Source organism: Triticum aestivum, chromosome 1D (genome assembly GCF_018294505.1).
Source record: "Triticum aestivum cultivar Chinese Spring chromosome 1D, IWGSC CS RefSeq v2.1, whole genome shotgun sequence".
Classification (NCBI taxonomy): Eukaryota; Viridiplantae; Streptophyta; class Magnoliopsida; order Poales; family Poaceae; genus Triticum; species Triticum aestivum.
The window spans coordinates 344,385,371-344,412,588 of NC_057796.1; the positions used below are offsets into that span (position 1 = coordinate 344,385,371).

Consider the following 27,218-nt stretch of genomic DNA (forward strand, 5'->3'; position numbering starts at 1 on the left):
CCTCCTAGCCGCCACCCACATGCAGAAAATACCTGTGAGAGTCACCAAGAAATTGAGCAAGATTCAGCTAGTCATGAAGGAACTACTCATCATTTGGGAACTACTTCCCCTGCTGATCCTTTGGCGGCTGCTTCCCCTGCTCATCATTTGGCTGGCAATCTGCAAATGAGTGATTTTGCCCTGCAAGCTCCTTCGCCAAGGTTGTTCTTCAAGCTGGCAGCCTGCCACTGATACCTACAACATCGGAAATATCTGCAGCGAACGAATGCCGTATTGATGTTCCTGAAGCTTCAAGCTCCACAAAGGGAAGCCCTCCCCAAGCTGGTGCGAGCGGATCACTTCACGGCCAGGAGCCATGAAAATCATGAGAGTTGATTTTCGATGTGTTCCGTATTTATAAGCAGTAAGTCTAGTCTGTTTGGTGCCGTAGTTTCATGCTTTGGTCAGTTGCCTGTACGTATTGCTTCAGTTATTTCCTGTGTGTTTCTTTCAGCATGCAATTTTGATGCTTCCCTTTTGTAATTTACAAACTATGGTGGGCCGGAACTTTTTGTATTCGCATGCTGGGAAAGCTCTGATATGTTTTAGGCAAGAAAATGTATGTACGGTAAACTGTGGTTTGCTGGTTACTGTGACTTCTTTTTTTCTAGTTTGGGAAATTTCATGCTTGAACCATCCTTCAGAATAATTGTGTGTACGTGCGACCTAGAAAAGTTTAGGGTGTGCTCCTATTAAAATTAACTTTGAAGTGTGTATATTATAGTCTTCGATTTGATTTAATATTTATGTCGGCTCATGGTTTGACAAATATACATAGTACTTATTTGTGACGAATTACAGGACCATGCTTAGAAAATTTATGCTCATGGATCATTCTCGAAGAAAATAATATTATGCTCATGGTTTATTTTCTTAAGATTGGAAGAATATAGATTTTCTATCTTTTCGTGCGGAAGCCGCACTATTAAGAATGGATGGTCAAGTTATGGTGCATAAGCTCTAGTGCCGAGACTGTAGGATATTACTGGGGTCGAGCATGTCATGTTTCACGTGCTGCCACTAGAAACAAGTTACGCGCGCAGAGTACGTTTAATTAACTAACAGAAACGCTTGGAGCAGCTGACTGATAACTGGGATGCACATCGACATGTGGCCGTGGGATCCGAGTTGATCAGAAGGCACGCAGCGCATCAACCTTGTTGCAAAGAAAGGGATTTGAGGATCTAGTTTGCAGTCGAGGAAAAAAAATAAAAATTCAATGGAGATTGCAACAAGGTTCGTGTTGTAAAGCCTTGAGCGCAACATGAACCTTTGTTGCAAAGAAAGGGATTTAAGGATTTATTTGCAATCATAGAAAAAAAACTGCTCGGTGTGGATTGCAACAAGGCCGCAATGAGGGTAACATGAACCTTGTTGCAAAGGCCCGACGGCTCAGGACGAGGGATCGGACGGTTGTTCCGGGTTCCTTCGAACTGCTGCCCGCGCGGTCGATCTTCTAGGATTATTGTCCCACAGACGTGCAACTTAGAGCAACTTCAATGGGGCGACCCATTTCGTCTGCCCGCGTCCGTTTGGATCGGCGCGGGCAAAAATGGTGGCCCAACGCGCCGACCCAAACCCAAATCACGTCCGGTTCGTGTCCGCGCCGACGCATTTGCGGCCCAAATTTGCGTCCCAAATGCGTCGGCGCGGATGCCGAACGGATGCCACGCGCGCCTTCTCGCTGTCCGCCGCGTCCCCACCTGGCGGCCGTCCAACTATCCGCTGCCCACACAGTCAGCTTAATTTATGACCAGGGGCCACGCGTCAGCGACGGCGGTCGCCCTTTTTTAAGCCAACCGTGCGGCGGGGCCGTCCTCATCCAGCCAGCCCCCGTCCACATCTAGGCAAGCTCGCTCCCCCGTCGCCGGCAAACCCTATCCAACCCTAGCCACCCAAGTCGTGCCAAATGGGGCTCTTCTCCGGCGCCGGCAGCAGCAGCAAGGCCAAGGGCAAGGCCCCCACCGTCCCTTTCCCCTCAGAGTTCCTACCGCCTCGGCTGGCGCCGGCTCGCCGGCAGAGGGAGCGCGTGAACGTACCAGTGCACCAGGCGGAGTGGCACTGGCAGCACCGCGTGCCTCTGCCGTACCCCGACGTCACCCTGCCGCACGACTGGCATCTGGATCCAGAGAGGATCCCAGTGCCGGCGGCGCCGCGGTCGGCTAGGGCGCACGCGGAGGAGGTGCGGCGCCGGCGGGCGCTGCTGACGCCGGAGCAGCGCCGCGACGCCACCTACGCATCCGACTCCCCGAACTGGAAGAGGTGGTTCGCCTTCGAGCACGAGGAGGCGAGGCGACGCGGCGTGCGCGAGGTCGACCGCAGCGTGCCGCCGCCCCCGCTCGTCGTCCGCGAGGAGGACCAGGCGGCAGAGGACGCCTACCAGGCGGTCCTTGCGGCCGTCTACCGGGAGAGCGAGGAGGACGAGCGACGCAGGGCGGAGGCGTCGGAGGAAGAGGAGGCTCGATACGAGGCGGCAATGGTGCAGGCCCTTGCCCTCTCCGCGACGGGCGACTGCGTAGTGCCGCCGGTGGCCCCGCCGTCCCCTCCCCGACGCCGCGTCAAAGGCGAGCCGGGGCCGCAGCCGGAGCCCGAGCCATAGCCATCCCCCATCGAGCGCTACTCCTGGACAGGAGTAGTGCGCGAGTGGGTCCGCGCGCCGCCGGTCTGGGTGGGGGAGACGCCGGCGCAGGAGGCGGCGTACCTCGAGCACTGGTGCCAGATCCGGGTGGCCGAGGAGCGCCGCGACGGCGAGTACCTCGAGGAGGAGGAGCGCGAGGCCGAGGAGGAGGCGCGCTAGGCCGTGGCTGCACAGGCGGCCGCACAGCCTGCGCTGGACATGAACGCGCTCTGGAACATGGCGTTCCCCTGGGCAGGTCCGGCACCGACGCTCATCGACCTCATGAACCCCGAGGACGACGACGACGACGCCTAGGGCAGCACGCCGCCTCGTAATTTATGTTGTTTTTATTTTTCTTAAATGCAAATGTGGACTCTCGCCGGCCTTCGCGGCCGGCTTTAATGTTTAATTAATATTTTTCTAAATATGCGTGCATTCTTTTTTTTTCTAGCGCCGACAGAATGGGTCGGGCCAGCGTTGGGCGCACGCGCCGACCCAAACACGAAAACGGACGCCCGTGTCCGCCTAGCCGGCCCAAACGAACAAAAAGTGAACAAAATCGCCGTCCGTTTGGGTCGGCCCGTTGAAGTTGCTCTTACCCCTTGATTTCATTTTCTTTTTTCACCTGATACGTCTTGACTAAACATAGAAATTGAGAAAGTGGACATAAAATAGACCCAAAATAAAGCAAGCGGGTTGGGCCGTCGCGGGAAATGTCGCCGCGGCAGGTAGACGGTAGACCCGCGACAAGAAAGCATCTGACCCCGACGACCAAGGAAGCATCTTATCGCATCGCATCAAACGGAATCACCCCCACCAACAATCCCCCGCCTCGACGCCAGCAGGTTCGAAACAAATACGTGCCCAGCCCACCAAGGCGTTCGCTTCGCGGCCAGTCTCCCACGCCCAACTCCGCGCAGCCTCGCCGCCAGGAGACAGGCGTTGAGTGAGGATGGCGAGCCCGCAGTGCTGCGCGAACCCGCCGACGCTGAACCCCGCCGGCGGGGAGGGCAGGGTCGTCGACGACGGCTTCGGCGGGATCGCGGCGTACGTTGCTGGCTCCGCCGGGTCCAAAGCCGCAGTCATCCTCGTCTCCGATATCTTCGGTAATACGTACCCCCCTCGACCAGAGCTCCCAAATGCTCCTCCCCTCTGCTTGGCTTAACGGTTAACTAAGAGCGCTTGGCCTCTCCCTTGCAGGGTTTGAAGCGCCGAATCTGAGGTATACATTTACCTGTACTCTGGACAAATAGTAGTACTGTAGATCACTGGAGTGTTCCTCGCACGATTTGCGGCTGAGATTTTAGCACTCTTGTTAAATTTGAACATACTAGTTTTTGCCGCCTTTTTATCCTTTTATTATTATGACGGGCTACGACAATTTACCGCGACCAATTAAGCGGATTCTGATGAAATTTCTTACCTCGTGAAGGAAGATAGCTGATGAAGTCGCTTCGTCTGGATACTTGGTTGTGGTGCCAGATTTCTTACATGGGGAGCCATATTCACACGAAAACGCCGATAGACCATTTCCAGCGTGGATAAAGGATCATGCCCCGGTTTGTTGTCCCCTGATTCCCTGCAACCTTGTTCCTTTTATTTTCAGATAAGTATATTTTTCGTCCTTCAACTCTTTTGAAAGTATAGAAATAGTCTTTCAATTTTAAAACCGGCAAACCATGGTCCCTCAACTTATAAAACCGGATAAGTTTAGTCCCCTTACCACCTTCAGTAGTTTTCGTCCGACGTAGACTCGGTTTTGAGCAGAAAATTGACATGTCATCCGGATTAGACTGCCACGTCACGAGCAGCGACCGCACTGTATGTTGTGTACATGCTCGTCCGTGCTGCTTGGCTCATGGGATGTTGGCTCTCGCCATGCTCACCGTCCCGGTCATGCGGCCGGCACCGGAAGGGATGCAGGCGCCGTGGCGCTCGGGCTTGGCATACACAACAAAGTTGGCTTTGGATGCTCATGTGAAAAGCTAGCTAGATGACGAGCGTATGGACGACGAGCACTTGGACGACGTGCATGCTGAGCGCCTGAGCGGTCGAACACGTACGACCCGGTGTCCGCGTGCCGAGCGGTCGAACATGCATGGCCCGACGTCCATGGCGTTCCCGTGCTCGACAGCATGCGCGCACCCCTCGTCGACGCCGACAGGGCAGATGACGTGAGGCCAGCGGCAAATTGGCTTGCATGTCTAGCTTGCACATGAGCAATCGATCAGCTTTGCTTGTTGTGTACGTGCGTGTCGAGGAAACAATCAGCTTCCTTGTTGTGTACGTGCGTGTCGAGGAATCGATCAGCTTCAATACGTTCGTGTCGAGGCGAGCTCAGTCCTTCCTGCGTGTCTGTTGCTCTCGGCGAGATCGACAATGTACAGTCTGTTGGATGGCCATCCGTCACCGTCGTCCTGCTATAGCTAGAAAAACCAGCTCTTCGACCTGTCAGCTACCGCGACACATCAAACACCACTGGCATGTACAACTCCGACACGCTGACCCATGTCGGGAGAGAGAAAGAGAGATTCAGACCGTTCTGTGTGACGTGGCGCTGATATGGCGAGGTCAAAGGTCAATACCAGGTCCATGTCAGCCCAAAACCACCTTGACTGGCGGGGGGACGAAAAGTATCCGGTTTTACAAGTTAAGGGGCTATGTTTGTCTGGTTTTAAAGTTGAGGGACCATTTTTACACTATCAGTAAAGTTGAGGGACCAAAAATATACTTATTCCTTTTATTTTTGCAAACGTTCAGAACTTCAGGCCACCTGATTTCAGTTTATGTTTAAGGTATATATGTTGCGTAATCATACCCGTTTACATCGCATGACATTGCTGGCCTTCTTAGTACTTCCATTACACAGTGTTAGCTAAAGTAAACCAAGGGTGGGGAATGATGATAAAAGCAATAGACCCAAGCCTAACAACATTTGGCAGCTTGAGATGACTTCGTAAGAAGATGTATGATATTTTCATGTTCAGTTTCTCCACTTTGGAGAAACTCTCTTGTCTTGGCCGGTCAGATGGCTAAATTGGATCCCCACAAAAAAAAAAGATGGCTAAATTGGAGATGTCACACTTAACCTGTCGGGGAATGAGCCTCCTCACCTCATAGGAAAAGGAATGTTTAGTGTGTTTCTTTCTGATGTTAATCCATCTAACATAAACGAACAAATTGTTCCTTTATGCAGGAAAAGGAATTTGAAGAGGCAAAACGAATAATTGCCGCTCTAAAGGAACAAGGAGCGTCTAGTATCGGGGCTGCAGGTTATTGCTGGGGTGGTAAGCTAAGAACTCCTGTGTTTCTTTATATCTGAACTCAAAAATAGAAGTTATAGCCTTCTGAGCATTGTGTTTATTTTCTCCACATATCAGCAAAACTAGTTACCGAGTTAGCGAAGGCTAATGAGATCCAGGCAGCTGCTATGTCTCACCCTTCTTTTGTTAGTGTTGATGATATAAAAGGTAAATTTTAGAGATGCACTAATGCTGTTCTATTTGAAACACTTCAAATTCTTACACTACGACATGTGCCATATGTCAGAGACGAAATGCCCCATTGCCATACTTGGAGCTGAAACCGACTTTATGTCCCCACCTGAATTGGTCAAGCAGTTCGAGCAGATTTTATCCGACTCAGGGGTAAGTTTTCATTTCAAACAACCTGATCTTCAAGTCAACCCTTTACTGAAGGTCTATAATATGTGATATGACCAAGCTGTTAAATTTGAAACCGTACCGGTGCCAAACTGTGTCTCAACAGAATGCTGTGAGATTTTATTACTTTCAAGTTTCAACCTGTAGCTGGTGCACCTTCTAATTTCCATGGCATCATGTGCTTCTTCCCAAATCATGTACTCCATCCGTTCCATATTAAGAGCCATCAAGCCTCTACAACTAGAAATCACTTTTTTTTTACTTTATAACCAAATGAACTTGTTTTAGATTCATATGGTGGTGACCTAGTGTTATTATGCTGCTGACCTACTGTTTCTTGAAAGTGTGTGTTCATGATGGAAAACGGAGAAAGATGTCATAAAGTACTGTAGGTTGTGGATTGATTGGAGAAACACATTATCGGTAGGAGATCATTGCAGAACTAGAGCTCGAAACCTCTCATCCGGATATGATTTATTTTAGAGAAACATCCTGACATTATATTTGGGCCTACAGATTCGTCACTTTGTCAAGATCTACCCTGGTGTGTCCCATGGGTGGACTGTGAGATACAACAGCGATGACGCAACTGCTGTCAAATGGGCCGAGCAAGCCATGGTGGACATGACCAGTTGGTTTAACGAGAACCTGAAGTAGCAGCCCCAATTTAGGAGTCTGCTCCTGTATCCACTGAAATGTACTCCCTCCGTTCTAACTCTTTTGTGAATCGAATGTATATAGACATATTTTAGTGTGTTTGTTCACTTATTTCGGTAGTTTATATTGAAATATTCAAAACATCTTATATTTATGAACAGAGGAAGTAGCATTGTACTGTAACGAAATGTGATATTTGCAGTTTTGGGAGCTGATATTTATGCTTGCGCTCAGTTCACTGCACAGTTGCGCCCCACTGAGTTCATTTTTTTGCACTTGCAGTGCAGTGAACTGGTGCACTGTTCTTTGCCTTACTGGGCTGGCGCTCGTTGAGTTCTGCTCAACAGGGGAGCTTCTGAGCCACCTATGACACATCGGTTCAACAAAAATCCGGTTCAATAAAAATCCTCTAGAAACAGGGCAGCATTGTTAACTGCTTTGCAGGCAACCGGATCGCAGCCCCTAATAAACTGTACTAGTATAGTACTCCCTCCCTCCGGCTCTTTTTAGTCTGCATATAACTTTTATCCGAAGTTAAAATATCTTTACTTTAATCATACTTATAGAAAAAAGCATCAACACAATACCAGATCAACATTTTTAGATTCGTTATGAAATGTAGTTTCGTAGTATATATATTTTGTGTTGTAGAGATAAATATTTTTTTATAAATTTAATCAATTTTTTTGAGTTTGGTTTGACATAAATATAATACGGGAAGTAAAAAGAACCAGAGCGTACACAGTACACTATAGATCACCAGTTCGCTCACGTGGCCGGCTGCTAACACTTTTGTCCTGCCATTATACTAATATAAGATAAGATTTCAGGCTGCGAATCGAAGAAAAGTCTTTGAATCAAAGTAAGCACAGGACGTGATGTTGCATGTTCGATGAACGTGGCACGCGGCAAAAGCCGCACATGCCCTAAATAAAAAGTAAAAACTCTAGCAGCCGACGACCTTTCTCGTCGATTGACCCCAGAATTTTTGTTCAATAAAAGGACGGCACATCGCGCCTTATCAGGCAGCAAACACCAAACCATGTCGGCACCGAGAGCTGCTCCGAGTCTAGCTACGGCGGCGACGGCCATTCTGGCCGTCCTGGCCGCGGCGCTCGCCACGGCCGCTCGCGCCCAGACCTGCGGCTCGCAGGCCGGCGGCGCGACGTGCCCCAACTGCCTCTGCTGCAGCCGTTTCGGGTTCTGCGGCAGCGGCTCTGAGTGGTGCGGAGCCGGCTGCCAGAGCCAGTGCAGCGGCTGCCCCGCTCCCGGCGGCCAGGGCGTGGCGTCCATCGTGTCCAAGGACCTCTTCGAGCGGCTCCTCCTCCACCGCAACGACGCCGCGTGCCTGGCCCGCGGGTTCTACACCTACGAGGCGTTCCTCGCCGCGGCCGCCGCGTTCCCGGCCTTCGCCGGCACGTCCGAGGGGCTCAGCGTCGAGACGCGGAAGCGGGAGGTGGCCGCCTTCCTGGGCCAGACCTCCCACGAGACCACCGGCGGGTGGCCGACCGCGCCCGACGGCCCCTTCTCCTGGGGCTACTGCTTCAAGCAGGAGCGCGACCCGCCGTCCGACTACTGCCAGCCGAGGCCGGAGTGGCCGTGCGCGCCCGGCAGGCGCTACTACGGCCGCGGCCCCATGCAGCTCTCCTTCAACTACAACTACGGCCCGGCGGGGCGCGCGATCGGCGTCGACCTGCTGAACAACCCGGACCTGGTGGCGGCCGACCCGGTGGTGTCGTTCAAGACGGCGCTGTGGTTCTGGATGACCCCGCAGGCGAACAAGCCGTCGTCGCACGCGGTGATCACGGGCCGGTGGACGCCGACGGCCGCGGACAACGCGGCCGGCCGGGTGCCCGGGTACGGCGTGATCACCAACATCATCAACGGCGGGCTGGAGTGCGGGCGTGGGCAGGACCCCCGGGTGGCCGACCGGATCGGGTTCTACAAGCGCTACTGCGACGTCCTCGGCGTCGGCTACGGGAGCAACCTCGACTGCAACAGCCAGAGGCCGTTCACCAGCGGCGCCTCGGCTGGGCTCGCGGCGCAGTGAAAACCACCGGCATGTGCATGTGATTCATGTATGTGTGATTCGAGGAGTTCTCTTCTCTACTACTGTGTAATGTGATGAGCGTGTTGCCTCGATCCGTGAAAGCTCGCGTGCGTCAGCGAGCATTTCTTTCGGCCTGCTAAGGCTTAATAAACTCGGTTGTAGCTATAATACTCGAATAATGATGGAATGGCCCTGGTTATGGAAAACTCTGCCAGACTTTTGGAGACGACATGAGAGCAAATGAGACGAGACGAACGAGTCACGGGAGCTGGTGTTGCACCGCTACGATGGCTTTGCGATAGTAACGGAGTGAATAGCATCAAATTACTGCTTTATAGGTTAGGGTTTCAAAAAAGTAACATTATCAAAGGACTCCACTATATATCTTACGTCAGATTTTTTTTACCATGGCAAATAGAAGGTGTTTGTCGAGGATGGCAAATTTAGTTGACAGAGAATCTGGCCTTTCTGGATGAGGAGCGGGCGCCATACAAGTCCATGTGCAGCGCCCGCAACATCAGTCGCGAGTGATGGCGGCTGCGCGTCCTGCGGGTGGAGACTGACGCCATGTTCACGGAGATCGACACGGAGACGGGTGTAGAACAGGCGCAAACGATCGTGGACGTCAGTAGCTCCGCATCGGTCACGACGCCCGTGCGGTTCGTGCCCGGCCACAACAACCATGAGGCCAGTCCATCCATCTCGATCATGGACCTCACCTCGATCGGCAACGTCCACGCAACGGGCTCCGGGGACAAAGAATAGGACGTGTGACACGGACGTGGACACGCCTGGTGTCTATGTGGACCGTGTCCCATGTTCTACTTTTTCCCTCGTCGGCGACCCGCAACTTCACTTCTTCGAGCTCAAGACCGTTAACCTTTCTGTACATGGGAAGAAAAAGCGTCGAATACGGACACCGACACTGCCTGCGAAGATTTAGACTAGGTTAAAACATGTCATGTCTACTTTTGGTTAATTGAAATGTGTCAAAAATGTAATGAATTTGGTTGGATTTAAATGAAAATCGTCCGGTTTGCATGAACATCATCCAATTTGTTCAAATTTCATTTCAATGTGTCCAGACATTTGATGTATAGGGTTGGATGATCGGCTCCTATATCACTGTTCGCAGACGCATCCGTGAATGGATACTGTGTCCGTTTTAGGGGTCCACATTGGAGATGCCCTAAATCCGTTAATGACATCGACAATTGCGATATACACGCCTAATTAACTAGTTGAAGTTCCCCAGCTTGCCAGGAGTGAATGCACTATGGTTAACACAATGCTCTTGCGCCCTTCGCCACAAATCTTCCCCAAAACCCTACTTCCCTTCTTGAGCAATGGCCATCAATGCAAGAGTAGCAGAGCGTAGGTCTTCATGCACGACAAATGCGGGTGTCGCTGCTGAACCTTCTGGGGTGCAGACTCTCACCAAGCAGGAAACACTCGATGAAAGCGGCTCGGCGGCCGCCCAAATCCGGCCTTGATCATGAGGCAGGGGTGCCCTATGATGCAGAAGGAGGAGCCTGCTCGTCAATCCTACGACAGATGAGGGACTTGACAGCAAGCGGTAGTGTGGAATCTTGGATGCGGGGGTCGTAGCCCTAGAAGGTGGGTTTCACAGGCGGCTCTCTAGCGGGCCCTTTGGCAACAGTATTCGGTACCCCCATGGCTATGTGAATGGTGCATAGGGGTGGGGAGGGAAGGTGCAACGGCGGGTGATCCTGGCGAGGCTGTTGTCGATGGTGGCAGCCGGACACTAATCCATATCTGGAGCTCTAGATTCACCGTGGTGAGCCTCTCTTTCGGGTGTGCTCGACGGCTATGGTTCTATAGCAAGGTGCGTGGGAGGTATCGACAGAAAGCTCAACGATTTGACATCGATGATGGTAATGCTTACTGGTGAGAGGACGGGGCGTCGACCCGTTGGCTGGGCAGCTGAGGTTGCTGCCAACGGGAATGTATCCAGTGCACCCGCACTTTGTGGTGCTACCGGTGCACCGGATGCCATAAAATATTTTAAAAAAACTAAAAAAATTCTAGCATGTTAACACAACATCAATGTATGATGTCATAAAGTTTCGTACAGAAATTTGAAATATTTTTTGAGATACAAAAATGACAAATTTGACATCAGTGTGATAATGGGCCGAATCTAAAGCCCAAGTTATGTTATATACTATTCAGGGTTGAATTTGTCAATTTTGTTTTTATGTAATGTTTCGGATTTTGACTTAAAATTTTGCGACAACCTACATTGATGTTGTTTGAGTGTGCTATCTTTTTTCAGAATTTTTTAAACATTTTAAAATCACAATGTGAGATCGGTGCACCAGTAGCACCACAAGCTCCGGTGCACCAGATATTTTCCCTGCTGCCAGCCCACCCGAGTTCAAGTCCTGACTTTGACCCGTGATGCTCGCGGAGTTTCTCCTATAAAAAAAATGCCAACGAGGATTAATCCTTGGGTTGGTCTCATTTTTTTGGTAATGCTTACTGGTGTCATTTTCCCCTTCGACGCGTCGTGGAGGTTCTCCTACCTCCCCAACTTAACGCTTTGGTGAAAACCATGGTCGACACTGGCGGACTCTGCGGCAACCATGTGTTAGTGTTGTAATCCTCTTGGGCGTGTTGTTGGTATTTGCATGTCTCCTCCGGCCATGGCAGCGTTCTTAGGTTGGCTTGGATCGTCTCTTGAGGCTTTTTCGAGCCTGGCATTGGGTGCTTTCGTTTGCCTCCTCTCATACACACGTGAGTCACGTGACGGTGTTGTTAAGTCCCTGGTCCTCTAATTGTTTACAATGTCGACTCTCCTCGGCCCGAAGCGAGAGGGCAAGGAATTGGTGGCAAATCCAGGAGTTGCGAGGTCGTTTGTCATTAGACGCTAGAGGCTCTTTATGGGAAGTTCTACCACTCCCGTGATTTTGTTTGATGAATAGCGGATCCAATCCAACCGTGGTGCTTTGTTGGTTTTCTTATATCTCGTACTTACCTTGAAAAACGATCTTATATTGTGGGACGAAGGGAGTAGTTTAGATACTACCCTCTTTTTTAAATAAGTTGTACTTGACTATTTTATGGTATTCCTCACGTAACTTTGACTATTATTTTACCATAATTGTATTTGTACATAATATGTATGTGGGTGTGTCTAGGGCACATCTAGATGTGCTCTAGTTATTGCACATCTAAATGAGTGAATCAAGCATAAAGATGAAAAAGAAAAAAGAAAAAATATCTACACGAATCTCGATGTAAAATCAATGATATAGGACTTAGATGTGCAATACTTATAGCACATCTAGACGTGCTTTAGCAAGACTGTATGTATAAACACATATGAATAACTTATTTTACAAGATAAATACGATGATATGGTCTACACAAGTTCAATTCATGTACTAGTGTATCAAAAATCATGGAAAGTCAAAGATGCAGCGGCGGAGCTACATGCAGTCCTGGGGTGGTGACTGCCCCCAGCCCTGGCCTAAGAGCAACTCCAAAGGGTCAACCCATTTCGTCCGCTTACGTCTGTTTGGGTCGGCGTGGACAAAAGTGGCGGCCCAACGCGCCGATCCAAACCCAAATCACGTCCGCGTCGCGTCCGCGCCGACGCATTTGCGGCCCAAATTTGCGTCCCAAATGCGTCGGCGCGGACGCCGAACGGACGCTTCGCGCGTCTTCTCGCTGTCCGCCGCGTCCCCACATGACGACCGTCCAACTACCCGCTGCCCACGCGGTCAGCTTAATTTATGACCACGGGCCCATGCGTTAGCGACAGCGCTCGTCCTTTTTTAAGCCGACCATGCGGCGGGGCCGTCCTCATCCAAACTCGCCGTCCACATCTGCCAAGCTTTGCTCCCCCGTCGCCGGCAAACCCTAGCCACCACAACCACAGCGAGATGGACCTCTTCTCCGGCGCCAGCGGCAGCAAGGCCAAGGGCAAGGCCCCCGCCACCCCTCTCCCCTCAGAGTTCCTCCCGCCTCCGCCGGCGCCGGCGCCTCGCCAGCAGAGGCAGCGCGTGAACGTGCTAGTGCACCAGGCGGAGTGGCACTGGCAGCACCGCCAGCCTCTGCCATATCCTGACGTGACCCTGCCGCACGACTGGCATCTGGATCCAGATAGGATCCCAGTGCCGGCGGCACCGCGGAGGCTCGGGCTCACGCGGAGGAGGTGCGGCGCCGGCGGGCGCTGCTGACGCCGGAGCAGCTCCGCGAGGCCGCCTACGCATCCGACTCGCCCAACTGGGCGAGGTGGTTCGCCTTCGAGCACGAGGAGGCGAGGCGACGGGGCGTGCGCAAGGTCGACCGGAGCTCGCCGCCGCCGGCGCTCGTCGTCCGCGAGGAGGACCAGGCGGCGGAGGACGCCTACCAGGCGGCCCTTGCGGCCGTCTACCGGGAGAGCGAGGAGGACGAGCGGCGCAGGGTGGAGGCGGCGGAGGAAGAGGATGCTCGGTATGAGTCGGCAATGGCGCAGGCACTTGCCCTCTCCGCGGCGGGCGACAGCGTGGTGCCGCCGGTGGCCCCGCCGTCCCCTATCAAGCCGCAGTCGTCCCCCATCGAGCGCTACTCCTGAACGGGAGTAGTGCGCGAGTGGGTACGCGCGCCGCCGGTCTAGGTGGGAGCGACGCCGGCGCAGGAGGAGGCGTACCTCGAGCACTCGCGCCAGATCCGGGTGGCCGAGGAGCGCCGCGACGGCGAGTACCTCGAGATGCTCGAGCGCGACCTCGAGGAGGAGCAGCGCGAGGCCGAGGAGGAGGCGCGCCAGGCCGTGGCTGCACAGGCGGCCGCACCCCCCCCCCCCCGTGCGCCGGCACTGCCTGCGCCCGACATGACGGCGCTCTGGAACACGGCGTTCGCCTGGGCCGGGCCGGCGCCGATGCTCATCGACCTCACGGACCCCGAGGACGACGACGACGCCTAGAGCAGCGCGCCGCCTCGTAGTTTAGGCTGTCTTTATTTTTTAAATGCAAATGTGGACGCGTGGACTCTCGCCGGCCTTCGTAGCCGGCTTTAATGTTTAATTAATGTTGTTTCTCTCTTTTAATATGCATGCGTTTATTTTTGCAGCGCCGTCAAAATGGGTCAGGCCAGCGTTGGGCGCACGCGCCGACCCAAACGTGGAAGCGGACATCCGTGTCTGCCTGGCCGACCCAAACGGACAAAAAACGGACAAAATCGCCGTCCGTTTGGGTTGGCTCGTTGGAGTTGCTCTAATTACTGAAGAAATTTTTTTGGAGTGTTAAATTAAGGAGAGCTTAGCTATTTAGCCCCCCCCCCCAAAAGATGTGTATTTCTTGTTTGATCCCCCCCCCCCCCGAGATCTTCTGCTAGCTCCGCCACTGCAAAGATGCCTTATATTTTGAAAAGAAGGAAGTACCTTTGAATCTTCTGCTAGCTCCGCCACTGCAAAGATGCCTTATATTTTGAAAAGAAGGAAGTACCTTTGATCAGCTTGGTAAGAGGTTTATTTAACGCCTTGTATCGTTTGACCGTGTGACGTTATCTATGAAGCGGGTGAAAGTGAACGCAACCAAAGCGAGCTGAACAAGGTTTGATGAGGTGCTCGACATTAGCGTACGTGGCCGGCCAGCGTGTAGAGGCGTCTGGATATCGTTTTTCTCTCCTCCCTGGCGGCCGCCAGGAGAGGCCATCTTTCAGTGCCGTTCTTCGGTGGCTCCCCTCCGCCGGCGACCTCGGTCGTCAGTGGTGAGGGGGTCGCCGGATCCACGCGCGTGGATCATTTTTACTCTCTTGTAGTCTAGGTCTTTAGGCTGTTCATCGTGTTGGCTTCGGTGGCGATGATGACGACGCTGAATAAAGATTCCTCAGATCCTTCCTTGACGAGGCCATCGGTCCTATGGTTGGGGATGGATTTGGAAACCAGTCTGTTCAAGTAAGGATGTCGTGACGGTGACGGCATCCTCATGGTGGACCTGTGTCCTCGGGTTCCGTCGTTGCGCCGGCGTTTGCTCCAGTGTCGGCGTGGAACTTCGGAGGTAGTCCAGGAGCGGATGCAGATTGTGGTCTGCATCAACGACATCTGAAAGACGGAACGTGTGCTGTGTTCGTGGTTCGTGGATGGCAGGTATGGTTCCCTCCTTCGGCGTCTTAGTCGTGATTGTTGGAATTTTGCTAGTAGGCCTTTGGCCCAAAGCCCAACTAAAATTCTGAAATTCTCTTGGCCCATTCATGCACACATGTGAGTGGAGTGAGTGAGACTAAAGTTTAGTCCCACCCCGGAAGTTGAGAGAGAGTTGCACCTCTTTATAAGGTGAGCTTTTCTACCACTTGTATGAGCATGAGAAGATGAGACCTACACGCGCGCTCCTCCTCGCTCGCCTCGCCACGCCACGCCTCGTCACGACGCGCCGCGAGTTGCGGGATTGAGCCGAGGACAGAGCTATGCACGTTGTCTATATTTTTGCTGCTCGGGAAAAATTAATGAGTCATTAATCAATAATTAACGGATGCGTTAATTACTGAACCGTTTCCGATTCTTTTGGATCGTGACGACTCGGACGTGGGGTTTACTCCCACGACCTACCCGGCTCGCACTATATAGTCAGGCAGACGTCTACCCTAGCCGCCGCCGCTTCGTATGGTTTCTCACCACCGTTCCAGATCATTGCGCCGCCAAGCAAGTCTTCTCCATCCCTCCTTTCGGTGTGCACCGGGAGAAGGGACAGCAGGCCTCCGGAACCCTGCCTCTCGTGATCCTGTACGGGAGAGGGGCGATCAGGTTTTTGGGGAGCGCACTCGCGCGACTACTGGCAGCGACGACTTCGCGAACGACGACTTCTTCCCCGACCTCGGCAACCTCATCCTCGACGACATGGGCGACAACATCAACGCCGGCGGTGCTGCTGCTGCTGCACCGTATGTGATTCTATCCTTCATGTTCGAGATCGTGGTAGAATTCATGTTTCTAGTATGTGCCCTAGATGTGATATGTTCATCTACTATGCTAGTTCGCATGATTAGTTTAATCTCTACTATTGCTATCATGATCTATTTCCTATTTATTCGGATTAAATCTCGTAGTAATTTGCTCATATTTCCAACAATCCAAAAACCTGATTATAGGCAATTTACTCCGAGTGGTTTTGCTGCGCATCTGAAGCCGCCTGCCTTTAAGGGGGCGCAATATAAGATGTGGCGCACGAGAGCAGTCTACTGGTTTCAGACCATGGGCTGCTATGACGCCACCAAGGGCAAGCCTGAGGGCGATCTTAATCCAGCACAGCTGGAAGCTTTTAAGAAGATCGATACTCTCTTTAAAGGCGCTCTTCTGAGTGTTCTTGATGACTCCATTGTGGATTCGTATATGTCGTTTGACAATGGCAAGGATATGTGGTTTGCGCTCGAGGCCAAGTTTGGTGCCTCGGACGCCGGCAACGAGTTGTACGTCATGGAGCAATTCTATGACTACAAGATGACTGATGAGCGCTCTGTTGTACATCAGGCTCATGAGATACAGTCGCTCGCAAAAGAACTTGAGTACTTCAAGTGTGTGTTGCCGGACAAATTTGTTGTCGGAGGCATCATTGCCAAGCTTCCACCTTCGTGGAACAATTTTGCTACTTCCCTGAAACACAAGAGACAGGAGTTTTCCGTTGCGGATCTCATTGGTACTCTTGATGTTGAAGAGAAGGCGAGAGCAAAGGACACACGTGCTCGAGTTGCTGAGGGAGCTTCTAGTGCCCACATGGTACAGAAGAAGAACTTCCCGCCCAACAAGTTCAAAAATAACAAGAACAAAACTCAGGGCAAAGGCAAGTTTGATACAAAGAACAAGCCATCACATTCTACCAACTTCAAGAAGAATTCTCATAAGAAGGGGAAGGGACTTTGCCATGTCTGCGGTGATCCTAATCACTAGGCTCCGAAGTGTCCTAACCGCTTTGAGGAGCGCGAACATGAGAAGAGCGGCAAGTCCGTTAATGTTGTCATCGGTGATACTGATATGAAGGAATCAGGGTACGGTATTTTTCCTACCATCCTTTCAGTATTTCAATCCCTTGATTGGTTAATTGACACCGGTGCCAATGTACATGTTTGTTCTGACGCCTCCATGTTTTCTTCTTACCAGGCAACAGGGACTTCTCCCGTGCTGATAGGGAACGGGTCACATGCCATCGTTCGAGGTGTTGGTACGGTCGATCTGAAGTTTACTTCGGGGAAGACCGTGCGTCTGAAGAACGTTCATCATGTGCCGTCCATCAATAAAAATCTCGTTAGCGGTTCCCGTTTATGTCGAGATGGTTTTAAGTTGGTTTTCGAATCCAATAAAGTTGTAATTTCTAAGTATGGACAATTTGTTGGAAAAGGCTATGAGAGCGGAGGCTTGTTCCGCCTGTCTTTGTCAGATATTTGCACTAAAGTTATTAATAATGTTTGCCACAATAATGAGTCTGATATTTGGCATTCACGACTTTGTCACATTAACTTTGGTTGCATGACGCGGCTGGCCAATATGAATTTAATTCCGAAAATCTCTACTGTCAAAGGCTCTAAGTGCCAAGTATGTGTGCAAGCTAAGCAACCTCGCAAGTCCCATAAGACTGCAGAGGCAAGAGACTTGGCGCCACTAGAGCTTATACATTCTGATCTTTGTGAGATGAATGGCGTGTTGACAAAAGGTGGAAAGAGATACTTCATGACGTTGATTGATGACTCCACTAGATATTGTTATGTGTATCTTCTGAAATCAAAAGATGAGGCTTTAACCTTCTTCAAAAACTATAAAGCTGAGGCAGAGAACCAACTTGATCGAAAAATTAAACGGCTTAGGTCCGATCGTGGTGGAGAGTATTTTTCCAATGAATTTGATCTATTTTGTGCGGAACATGGTATAATCCATGAGAGGACGCCTCCCTACTCACCTCAGTCAAATGGGGTAGCTAAAAGAAAGAACCGAACTCTAACTGATATGGTTAACACCATGTTAGACACATCGGGTCTTTCCAAGGAATGGTGGGGGGAGGCGCTAATGATTGCGTGTCATGTCCTAAACCGAGTTCCCACAAAGCATAAGACCATGACTCCATTTGAGGAATGGGAAAGGAAAAGATTGAAACTCTCTTACCTACGTACTTGGGGTTGTTTGGCGAAGGTCAATATACCAATTTCCAAGAAGCGCAAGGTTGGACCAAAAACAGTGGATTGTGTTCTTCTGGGCTATGCTTTTCATAGCATCGGCTATAGATTTTTGATAATAAAATCTGAGGTATCCGACATGCATGTTGGTACGATTATGGAGTCGAATGATGCAACTTTCTTTGAGGACATATTTCCTATGAAGGATATGTCGAGTTCATCAAATCAGGAGATACCTACTCCATCTAGTGAGGAATTCGCTGTAATTCCTGAACCCACCATTGCGATGGAACACGTTGAGAATCCTGTTGAGGGTGACAATGGAACTCCTATGAGGAGTAAGAGACAGAGGACTGCAAAGTCTTTTGGTGATGATTTCATTGTGTACCGTGTGGATGACACACCCAGGACTATTTCAGAAGCCTATGCATCTCCTGATGCTGACTACTGGAAGGAAGCTGTTCGTAGCGAGATGGATTCCATCTTAGCTAACGGTACCTGGGAGATCACTGACCGTCCTTATGGGTGCAAACCTGTATGATGTAAGTGGGTGTTCAAGAAGAAGCTTAGACCTGATGGTACGATTGAAAAGTACAAGGCACGGCTTGTGGCCAAGGGTTATACCCAGAAAGAAGGTGAAGACTTCTTTGATACTTACTCACCTGTGGCTAGACTGACCACAATTTGGGTGCTACTATCAATGGCTGCCTCACATGGTCTTCTCGTTCATCAAATGGACGTTAAGACGGCTTCCCTCAATGGAGAATTGAAGGAGGAAATTTACATGGATCAGCCAGATGGTTTTGTAGTACCTGGTCAGGAAGGAAAGGTGTGCAAGTTATTAAAGTCTTTATATGGCCTTAAACAAGCTCCTAAGGAGTGGCATGAGAAGTTCGAAAGAACATTAACTGCTGTCGGCTTTGTAGTAAACGATGGTGACAAGTGTGTGTACTATCGCTATGGTGGGGGCGAAGGAGTTATTCTTTGTCTGTATGTCGACGACATATTGATCTTTGGAACCAAACTTGATTTAATCAAGGAGGTTAAGGATTTCTTATCTCGCTGTTTTGAGATGAAGGATCTAGGAGTAGCTGATGTTATCTTAAACATCAAGCTGTTGAGAGATGAGAATGGTGGGATCACACTGCTTCAGTCTCACTATGTGGAAAAGGTCTTGAGTCGTTTTGGGTATAGCGACTGCACACCTTCTCCAACTCCATATGATGCTAGTGTGTTGCTTCGAAAGAATCGACGGATTGCTAGAGATCAACTGAGGTATTCTCAGATTATTGGCTCGCTTATGTATTTGGCGAGTGCCACGAGGCCTGACATCTCTTTTGCTGTGAGCAAGCTGAGTCGGTTTGTGTCAAAACCGAGAGATGATCATTGGCATGCGCTTGAGAGAGTTATGCGCTATTTGAAAGGCACCGCGAGCTATGAGATTCACTACACCGGGTATCCAAGGGTACTGGAGGGTTATAGTGACTCAAACTGGATTTCTGATGCTGATGAGATAAAGGCCACAAGTGGTTATGTCTTTACACTTGATGGTGGCGCTGTTTCCTGGAAGTCTTGCAAGCAGACTATGAAAGCAGAACTCACAACATTGGACACTGCCACTGTTGAAGCAGAGTGGCTTCGTGAACTCTTGATGGACTTGCCTATGGTTGAAAAACCAATACCCCCTATCCTGATGAACTGTGATAATCAAACTGTGATCGTCAAGATAAACAGTTCGAAGGACAATATGAAGTCCTCAAGACATGTGAAGAGGAGACTAAAATCTGTCAGAAAATTGAGGAACTCCGGAGTTATTACGTTGGATTATATCCAAACGTCGAAAAACTTGGCAGATCCCTTCACAAAGGGTCTATCACGTAATGTGATAGATAATGCATCGATGGAGATGGGTTTGAGACCCACCGCATGAGTTGTCCATAGTGGTAACCCACTCTATGTGATCGGAGATCCCGTGAAGTAGAAGTGGGAGACAAGCTGTTGGTCAGCTGGGAGGAGAGTATCCCTATATTAACTATCCCACTCCGTGAAGATGCAATACTCTCCTGATCTGCATGGCAGGTTGATACTTATCTTAATGTGTTCCAAGTGGCTTATTCGGGTAAGCAGAGATGTTGTCCTGCAGAACATCTTCTGAGGAACACACCTATATGAATTTGACTGTTAACGTCGCAGTCTGTGAGAATTGGGTGTTCTCTAATAAATTGATGAAAAGGCCCTGGAGTACGACGTATACGCTCCACCCGCGGGGAAGCCTTGCGGCAGCCCAATATCGGTCAAGAATTTGTGTGAAACTAGTCTCACAAAAAACTTGTAGTTCAAGGCATAGTCCACTATTTAAGTTGTGATCTAGTGTAGCATAAATCTCTAAGTGGAAGTTCAACTTCACAGTCTCCACTAAGCACCGGTATATAAACAATGTTTTGGAACTAAATGATGAGATGTGCCAATGAGACTTTGTGGGGGATTGTTGGAATTTTGCTAGTAGGCCTTTGGCCCGAAGCCCAACTAAAATTTTGAAATTCTCCTGGCCCATTCATGCACACATGTGAGTGGAGTGAGTGAGACTAAAGTTTAGTCCCACCCCGGAAGTTGAGAGAGAGTTGCACCTCTTTATAAGGTGAGCTTTTCTACCACTTGTATGAGCATAAGAAGATGAGACCTACACGCGCGCTCCTCCTCGCTCGCCTCGCCACGCCACGCCTCGTCACGACGCGTCGCGGGTTGCGGGATTGAGCCGAGCCGAGGACAGAGCTATGCACATTGTCTATATTTTTGCTGCTCGGGAAAATTAATGAGTCATTAATCAATAATTAACGGATGCGTTAATTACTGAACCATTTCTGATTCTTTTGGATCGTGACGACTCGGAAGTGGGGTTTACTCCCACGACCTACCCGGCTCGCACTATATAGTCAGGCAGACGTCTACCCTAGCCGCCGCCGCTTCGTATGGTTTCTCACCACCGTTCCAGATCATTGCGCCGCCAAGCAAGCCTTCTCCATCCCTCCTTTCGGCGTGCGCCGGGAGAAGGGACAGCAGGCCTCCGGAACCCTGCCTCTCGTGATCCTGTACGGGAGAGGGGCGATCGGGTTTTTGGGGAGCGCACTTGCGCGACTGCTGGCAGCGACGACTTCGCGAACGACGACTTCTTCCCTGACCTCGGCAACCTCATCCTCGACGACATGGGTGACAACGTCAACGCCGGCGGTGCCGCTGCCGCTGCACCGTATGTGATTCTATCCTTCATATTTGAGATCGTGGTAGAATTCATGTTTCTAGTATGTGCCCTAGATGTGATCTGTTCATCTACTATGCTAGTTCGCATGATTAGTTTAATCTCTACTATTGCTGTCATGATCTATTTCCTATTTATTCGGATTAAATCTCGTAGTAATTTGCTCATATTTCCAACAATGATGGGGTGCCAGATTTGGAGTTCGATGGCGTGTTCGGGGTGTTGCCCCGGTCTGATTCGTTCAACGACAATAGTTTCACTTTTGGTGAGCCACCTTGGAGGTCCGCAAAGCTGCATATCAGCGATGGAGCCGCGTCGAGCTCGGGTGAGGAGGTGCTCCGTCATTCTTTTCTTCGGTGGCTGCTGTGGTGGTGCCGGAGTCAGGTGACGGACGTTGGTGTTAAGCTGAGAGATGTTCTGTTATCTTTTCAGTTTTATCATGTCAGTTCTTACATGACTTGTACTTTGTTATTTATGGTATGAATGAGACACGTATTAACATGAAAAAAAAACATCCTTTGTACTCACTGCTGCCTCGTCCTCCCGCTCCATATAAAACTCGAGCGAGCAACGCCGCACATTCCCTGGCGCGACACACACACTGCAAGCGCTCCCGCTTCCTTCCGTCATCCGATTGACACGCTGCACCAGCCAAACGCCACTGACCTCACAGCCTCGCTTCGCCCGCCATGGCCGCTGCCACGGTGCGGTCGACGTTGGCCCCCTGCCTCCTCCTCCTCCTCCTCCTGTCCACGGCGCTCGCCTCCGCCGCCACCGCGCCGCGGCTCGTGCTCCTGGCGCCGTCCGGCTCGCACACGCCGTGCCTGGACAACCCGCCCGACCTGACGGCCGCGGGCGACGAGGCGGGCGAGCTCGTCCGCGACCTCGGCGGCCTCCAGGCCTACGTCACCGGATCCCGCAGCTCCCCGCGCGCCATCGTCCTCGCCTCCGACTACTTCGGTCAGTGCTCAGAATCACCGAGACCATTTAATTAGCTACCGGAAGGAACGTCTCTGTTTCTACTTTGACAATCAGTCCAGTGTACGTGACTCACTCCATCAATGAATCTTCTTTTCTGCAGGCTTCCAAGCGCCAAAACTCAGGTACGTAGTACGTACCTGCCATTGTTTGAATGACTTAAAAAAAAAAATTCTGCTTCAAATTGTTTCTCTACAAATTTGTTTTGTTTCATCCTGCCTGCATTCTTGAGTCTCATTCCACTTGTCTGAGGTGAATTAAGTTAACGACATGTATAACTTGTGTACCCAAGGAAAATCGCGGACCAGGTTGCAGATGATGGATACTTGGTCGTGGTTCCCGATTTGTTGCACGGGGACCCTTTCAGGGATGAGGCCAAGATTTCATTTCAAGATTGGCTGAAAACTCACTCTCCGGTTTGTATCCTGCTTGTTGCATTGTTTGTAATAGTTGGTCTGTATGACTATAACGGAAGGCACAGTACTGAAACTCTAGCGCTCTCCCTAAGACTATAATGGATATACAGTCCACTAGCCATCGGTTTCCCAAGTACATTTTTGAAAGAAAAAAAAAATCTCTCTCCAGCACATTACATGAAAATCTTCAGTAACCTACGAATGGCATCTAGCACACTTAACTGTATTTTTTAATCATAAGAAATGCCGCAGTTTTTCCATCTGAATGTGTCAGTCTCAGGATAGGAAACAAAACAGTACTAGGTGGAGGCAGCTGAAACTTCAATGTGCCAATTTACTACCAGATGTGTAAACAGTACTAGGTAGACGGCGCATTGAAGTTTACTAGTACGAGCTGCCTCCACCTAGTAGTCAATCTTCAATGTGCCAATTTACTACGAGCTGCCTCTCCAGCACATTGAAGTTTAGTAGTCTCAGGAGTAGTTTCTATCTTGTTCGTTGCCGTTACAGGTGGAGGCAGCTGAAAAGACTAAAGTGCTTATTGCTGCTCTGAAGAAGCTAGGGGTGTCTGAAGTTGGGGTTGGAGGTTATTGCTGGGGTGGTGAGTTAACTTGCTTCGACCATATCAACACTGAGCATTCATATTTTCAACGTTTATTACTACGTAGCATTCTTCAGCTAAACACGCCATTTGTCCCTTTCTTAACAGCAAAGGTAGCCGTGGAGCTATCAAAGTCTCAAGAAATTCAAGTGGTTGTCATCTCTCACCCTTCACTAGTGACTGTCGATGACATGAAGGGTGCGTGTCTTATTTCCGTCTCACTTAATTAGGCTTTTCCTGCTTATTCTCCCTCGTGTATGCTAAAAATTCACATTCACAAGAAGAATGCGCTGCATATCCTTTTCTCTAACTCGGTAACTCCATTTTGCATGCTCAGAGGTCAAGCATCCCATTGAGATTCTCGGAGGAGAGCTTGATCAAGCTTCCCCACCGCCGATAGTGCACCAGTTTCAACAGGCCTTAGATCAGAACAAGAAGGTGCATTCCTACTAGTAGTTTCATTTCATACTTCGTGAAGATTGACCACTAAATTTTAATGTGCCATTTTACAGATTGACCACTTTGTGAAGATCTTCCCGGGCGTAGCCCACGGCTTTGCTTGCAGATACAACGCCAGCAACGCGTTCGCCGTCAAAACCGCCGAAGAGGCTCGTGCAGACATGCTCAGCTGGTTCAACAAGTATCTGAAGAAGCACCAAGAGCTTTCGCTCCACGAATCTTAGAAACTCGATCGCTCCAAGTTGTTTTGAACAAGTCGCCCTTTTAGTTTTGAAAATTAGCGCCTTTCATTAGTTCAGAAGTATGGAATTATAGGAGCTCTTGTCTTTCGAATAAATTGCACATCAGTGCTGAACTTGTTAGTCCTAGCTTGGTCGTGCATGCAATGCAATAATAAAATAGTTCCTCTAGTTTGATTCAGCCGTACTTTCCTTTTGTTCTTCTCTGCATGGGAAATTTGAGTATTTGCCCAGCATATTTATGTGCAGAAGATTAATTGAAAGCGATGCAATTGGTGAATGGAGGATATGATAAATTACAGATCAACAAGGTGTCTCGCATAGGGCTGGAAAAAAAGCTCGAAGCTCGCGAGCTAAACGAGTAGCTCGTGACTCGGCTCTAATCGACTCAAACTCGAAGAATAACGAGTCGAGCCGAGCTTTAGTTTAAGATTGTTTATAGACCAAGTTAAACAAGCCAATCACACGAGTACTCGTGTAACTCGTTAGGCTCGGTACAATAGATCAGCCAATCCCAATACAAAAAAAATCAGCCACTCAGCTCAGCCGCCTAGGAGACTCATGCGTTACAAGGAAATTACAATTGTTTAGTGATATATATGTTTAATATATATATAATCATTTTTTATCATATTTGAGGGCTTTATGTTCATATCTTGAACGAGCTTAACAAGCTAAACGAGCCAGCTCGCGAGTTATACGAGTCGAGCCAATCTTGGGTTTGAGCTCGTTATAGTAACGAGTCGAGTCGAGCTAGCTCGTTAACGAAAGGAGCTCTAGCGAGTCGAGCCGAGTTGGCTCGACTCGGCTCGAATTCCAGCCCTAGTCTCGCACAATGATGAATGGTGGAACTGATATGGTATTACATACTATTAACAGAGTTTGTTCCTGAAAGAAAAAAAAACCAATATAATATTACAGATTTACAAGGTGTCTGACACACAAAAACAGAAAAAAGTTTCCGTCGCCGGGACTTGAACCCGGGTCTCTCGGGTGAGAGCCGAGTATCCTAACCACCTAGACTACGACGGAATTGCTGTACAGTGTATAGCATTCCGTAGAAAGTTAAGACACAACAGGAGGAGTAGCACCGAAAGAGTTTTTTTTTAGTTGAGCACCGGAAGAGTAAGGAGATGAGAGAGGGTGCAGCGCTGGCGGCATCTCCAACCCTGGTTGGGTGCGGTGCGAGGAGGCCCAACACATTTGCTGTGGGAGAAACACCCGTAAGACGACCACACGCTCCCTTCCGTCTTCCTTCTCTCCGCCGGAATTTCCTATTGGACATACGTTGCGTCATACTGTCGAGGTTTCGCACAACGGGAGACCGAGGCGATCGTTCGACTGGGCCTGCCCGTTTAAGCTTTCATCGTCCCGGGTTTTGGGAACCTTCTAAAGATTTCCAGCCGGTTTTTTCTAGTTTTGGGAAACTTCTAGAAGGTTCCTAAACCGGTTTTTCCTTGTTCTGTTTTTTTCTTCTTTTTTTCCTTTTTTTTTCTTTTTTCCTTGTTCTGTTTCCTTTTCTTTGTTTTTTCTTTTTTTTGTTTCTCCATTTTTTTTCTTTTGTCCTGCTTTTTTCATAAAAATATTTAAAATTTGTTCACATTTCCAAAACTTATTCGGTAGTTTAATTATTCTAAAAATTTAAAAATGTTCGCATTTTTGGAAAAAATGTTCAAATTATTCGAAATTTGTTCCCTTTCCAACAAATGCTAGGATATTTTCAAATAAAAGACTGCATTGTCTGTAAAAAATGTTCGTGTTTTACAAAATTTGTTCAAAGATTTCAAAAAAGTTTCTGGATTCAAATTTTTGTTCACGTATTCAAAAAATGTTTGTGCTTCCCTATTTTTTCAGAATTTTTGAAATTGTTTTCCATTTCAAAATTTGTTCTCAAATTTTAAAAAAATGTTCTTGCTTTAGAAAATTGTTCACAATTCTGAAAAGGTCTAGTCTTTCAAAAAATGTTTGTGCTTCCATATTTGTTCAGGATTTCGAAATTATTCTCTGTTTCAAAATTTGTTCTCAAATTTTAAAAAATGTTCTTGCTTTACAAAATTGTTCACAAATTCAGAAAATGTTCATGTTTTCAAAAAAAGTTTGTGCTTCCATATTTGTTCAAGATTTTCGAAATTGTTCTCCGTTTCAAAAATATTCTCAAATTTTAAAAAATGTTATTGCTTTAGAAAATTGTTCAAAAATTCTGAAAATGTTCATGTTTTCAAAAAATGTTTTTGCTTCCATATTTGTTCAGGATTTTCGAAATTGTTCTCCATTTCAAAATTTGTTCTCAAATTTTAAAAAATGTTCTTGCTTTAGAAAATTGTTCACAAATTCTGAAAATGTTCGTGATATCATAAAATTGTTTGCTCTTTTCAAAACAAAATCGCACGTTCAAAATTTAATTAAAATTTAAAAAATTGTAAAGCAATTTTTTCAAACAGTGTTAAGTCTTGTACTTTCTTTAGTTCTTATAGTTTCCGTTGTATATTGGTCAACTGAGCCCTTCCGTCGTAGTGGCTAGTAGCGTGCGTGCACAAGTCAGCAGTCCTTTGTTCGATTCCCATCCAGCGCGCCCTGTATGTTTTTTGCAATTTTTCACCTGCTATTTTCGGCGCACTGCAGTGGGCCGGCCCAATCGGCACTGCGACGACGTGCCTGTGCGAAAGGGCAGCATTTTGACGCAGAACATGTCATATAGGAACTCCCCTCTCCGCCTCCCCCTCCGCTTGAGAGTCGCTCAGGACAACCCGTTTGATCCCATGCTTGGTCCGCGTTCGGAATCTCCTTGTATATAGTCGTGCAGTCGTTGGCCAGGTGTCGCTGTTTGGTGTTATGTTCTTGGGATGCCAACCACGAGAGTGGTGGTGGTGGTCGCGTCTTCTACTCCGACTCCATGGTGAAGAGAAGTGGAAGGTGCTGAATCCGACAGAATTCCCCGCAATAAACATGTTGTATCATCTTAAAAAAAATCCAACAAGTACTGGCATTTCATTTATAATAGTATACGCAGAGTATTTACAGTGCCAAAAGGCAAGGACTAAAGCAAGAAAAATGAAATAAACTGAAAGAGAAGCTCAGGGAGATCAACTACACTCCCGAAAGGAAGCCCCCCCTCCCCCCGCGCTTTATATATAAAGCA

The 27,218-nt window shown here is 49.2% G+C and overlaps 3 protein-coding genes and 1 non-coding gene across 4 annotated transcripts; 3 read left to right on the forward strand and 1 right to left on the reverse strand.

Annotated features, from left to right (window-relative positions):
• Window positions 1-3,493: 3,493 nt before the first annotated feature.
• Window positions 3,494-7,117, forward strand: LOC123169720 (endo-1,3;1,4-beta-D-glucanase). Its single transcript, XM_044587592.1, has 7 exons — window positions 3,494-3,762; window positions 3,857-3,878; window positions 4,089-4,215; window positions 5,853-5,943; window positions 6,037-6,126; window positions 6,206-6,303; window positions 6,835-7,117. The coding sequence occupies exons 1-7, from the start codon at window positions 3,609-3,611 to the stop codon at window positions 6,973-6,975; spliced, it is 723 nt and encodes a 240-aa protein (XP_044443527.1). The 5' UTR covers window positions 3,494-3,608; the 3' UTR covers window positions 6,976-7,117.
• An 891-nt stretch (window positions 7,118-8,008) lies between these two features.
• LOC123169733 (chitinase 2-like) lies at window positions 8,009-9,251 on the forward strand. Its single transcript, XM_044587600.1, has one exon. It carries the CDS (start codon window positions 8,018-8,020, stop codon window positions 9,023-9,025), a length of 1,008 nt encoding a protein of 335 aa, XP_044443535.1. The 5' UTR covers window positions 8,009-8,017; the 3' UTR covers window positions 9,026-9,251.
• A 12,725-nt stretch (window positions 9,252-21,976) lies between these two features.
• On the forward strand, window positions 21,977-24,260 carry LOC123169744 (endo-1,3;1,4-beta-D-glucanase). Its single transcript, XM_044587610.1, has 7 exons — window positions 21,977-22,346; window positions 22,468-22,489; window positions 22,657-22,780; window positions 23,291-23,381; window positions 23,490-23,579; window positions 23,719-23,819; window positions 23,894-24,260. The coding sequence occupies exons 1-7, from the start codon at window positions 22,076-22,078 to the stop codon at window positions 24,062-24,064; spliced, it is 870 nt and encodes a 289-aa protein (XP_044443545.1). The 5' UTR covers window positions 21,977-22,075; the 3' UTR covers window positions 24,065-24,260.
• Window positions 24,261-25,038: 778 nt separating this feature from the next.
• TRNAE-CUC (transfer RNA glutamic acid (anticodon CUC)) lies at window positions 25,039-25,111 on the reverse strand. The gene has a single exon. It is a non-coding gene; the product is annotated as a tRNA-Glu (tRNA).
• Between the last annotated feature and the right edge of the window lie 2,107 nt (window positions 25,112-27,218).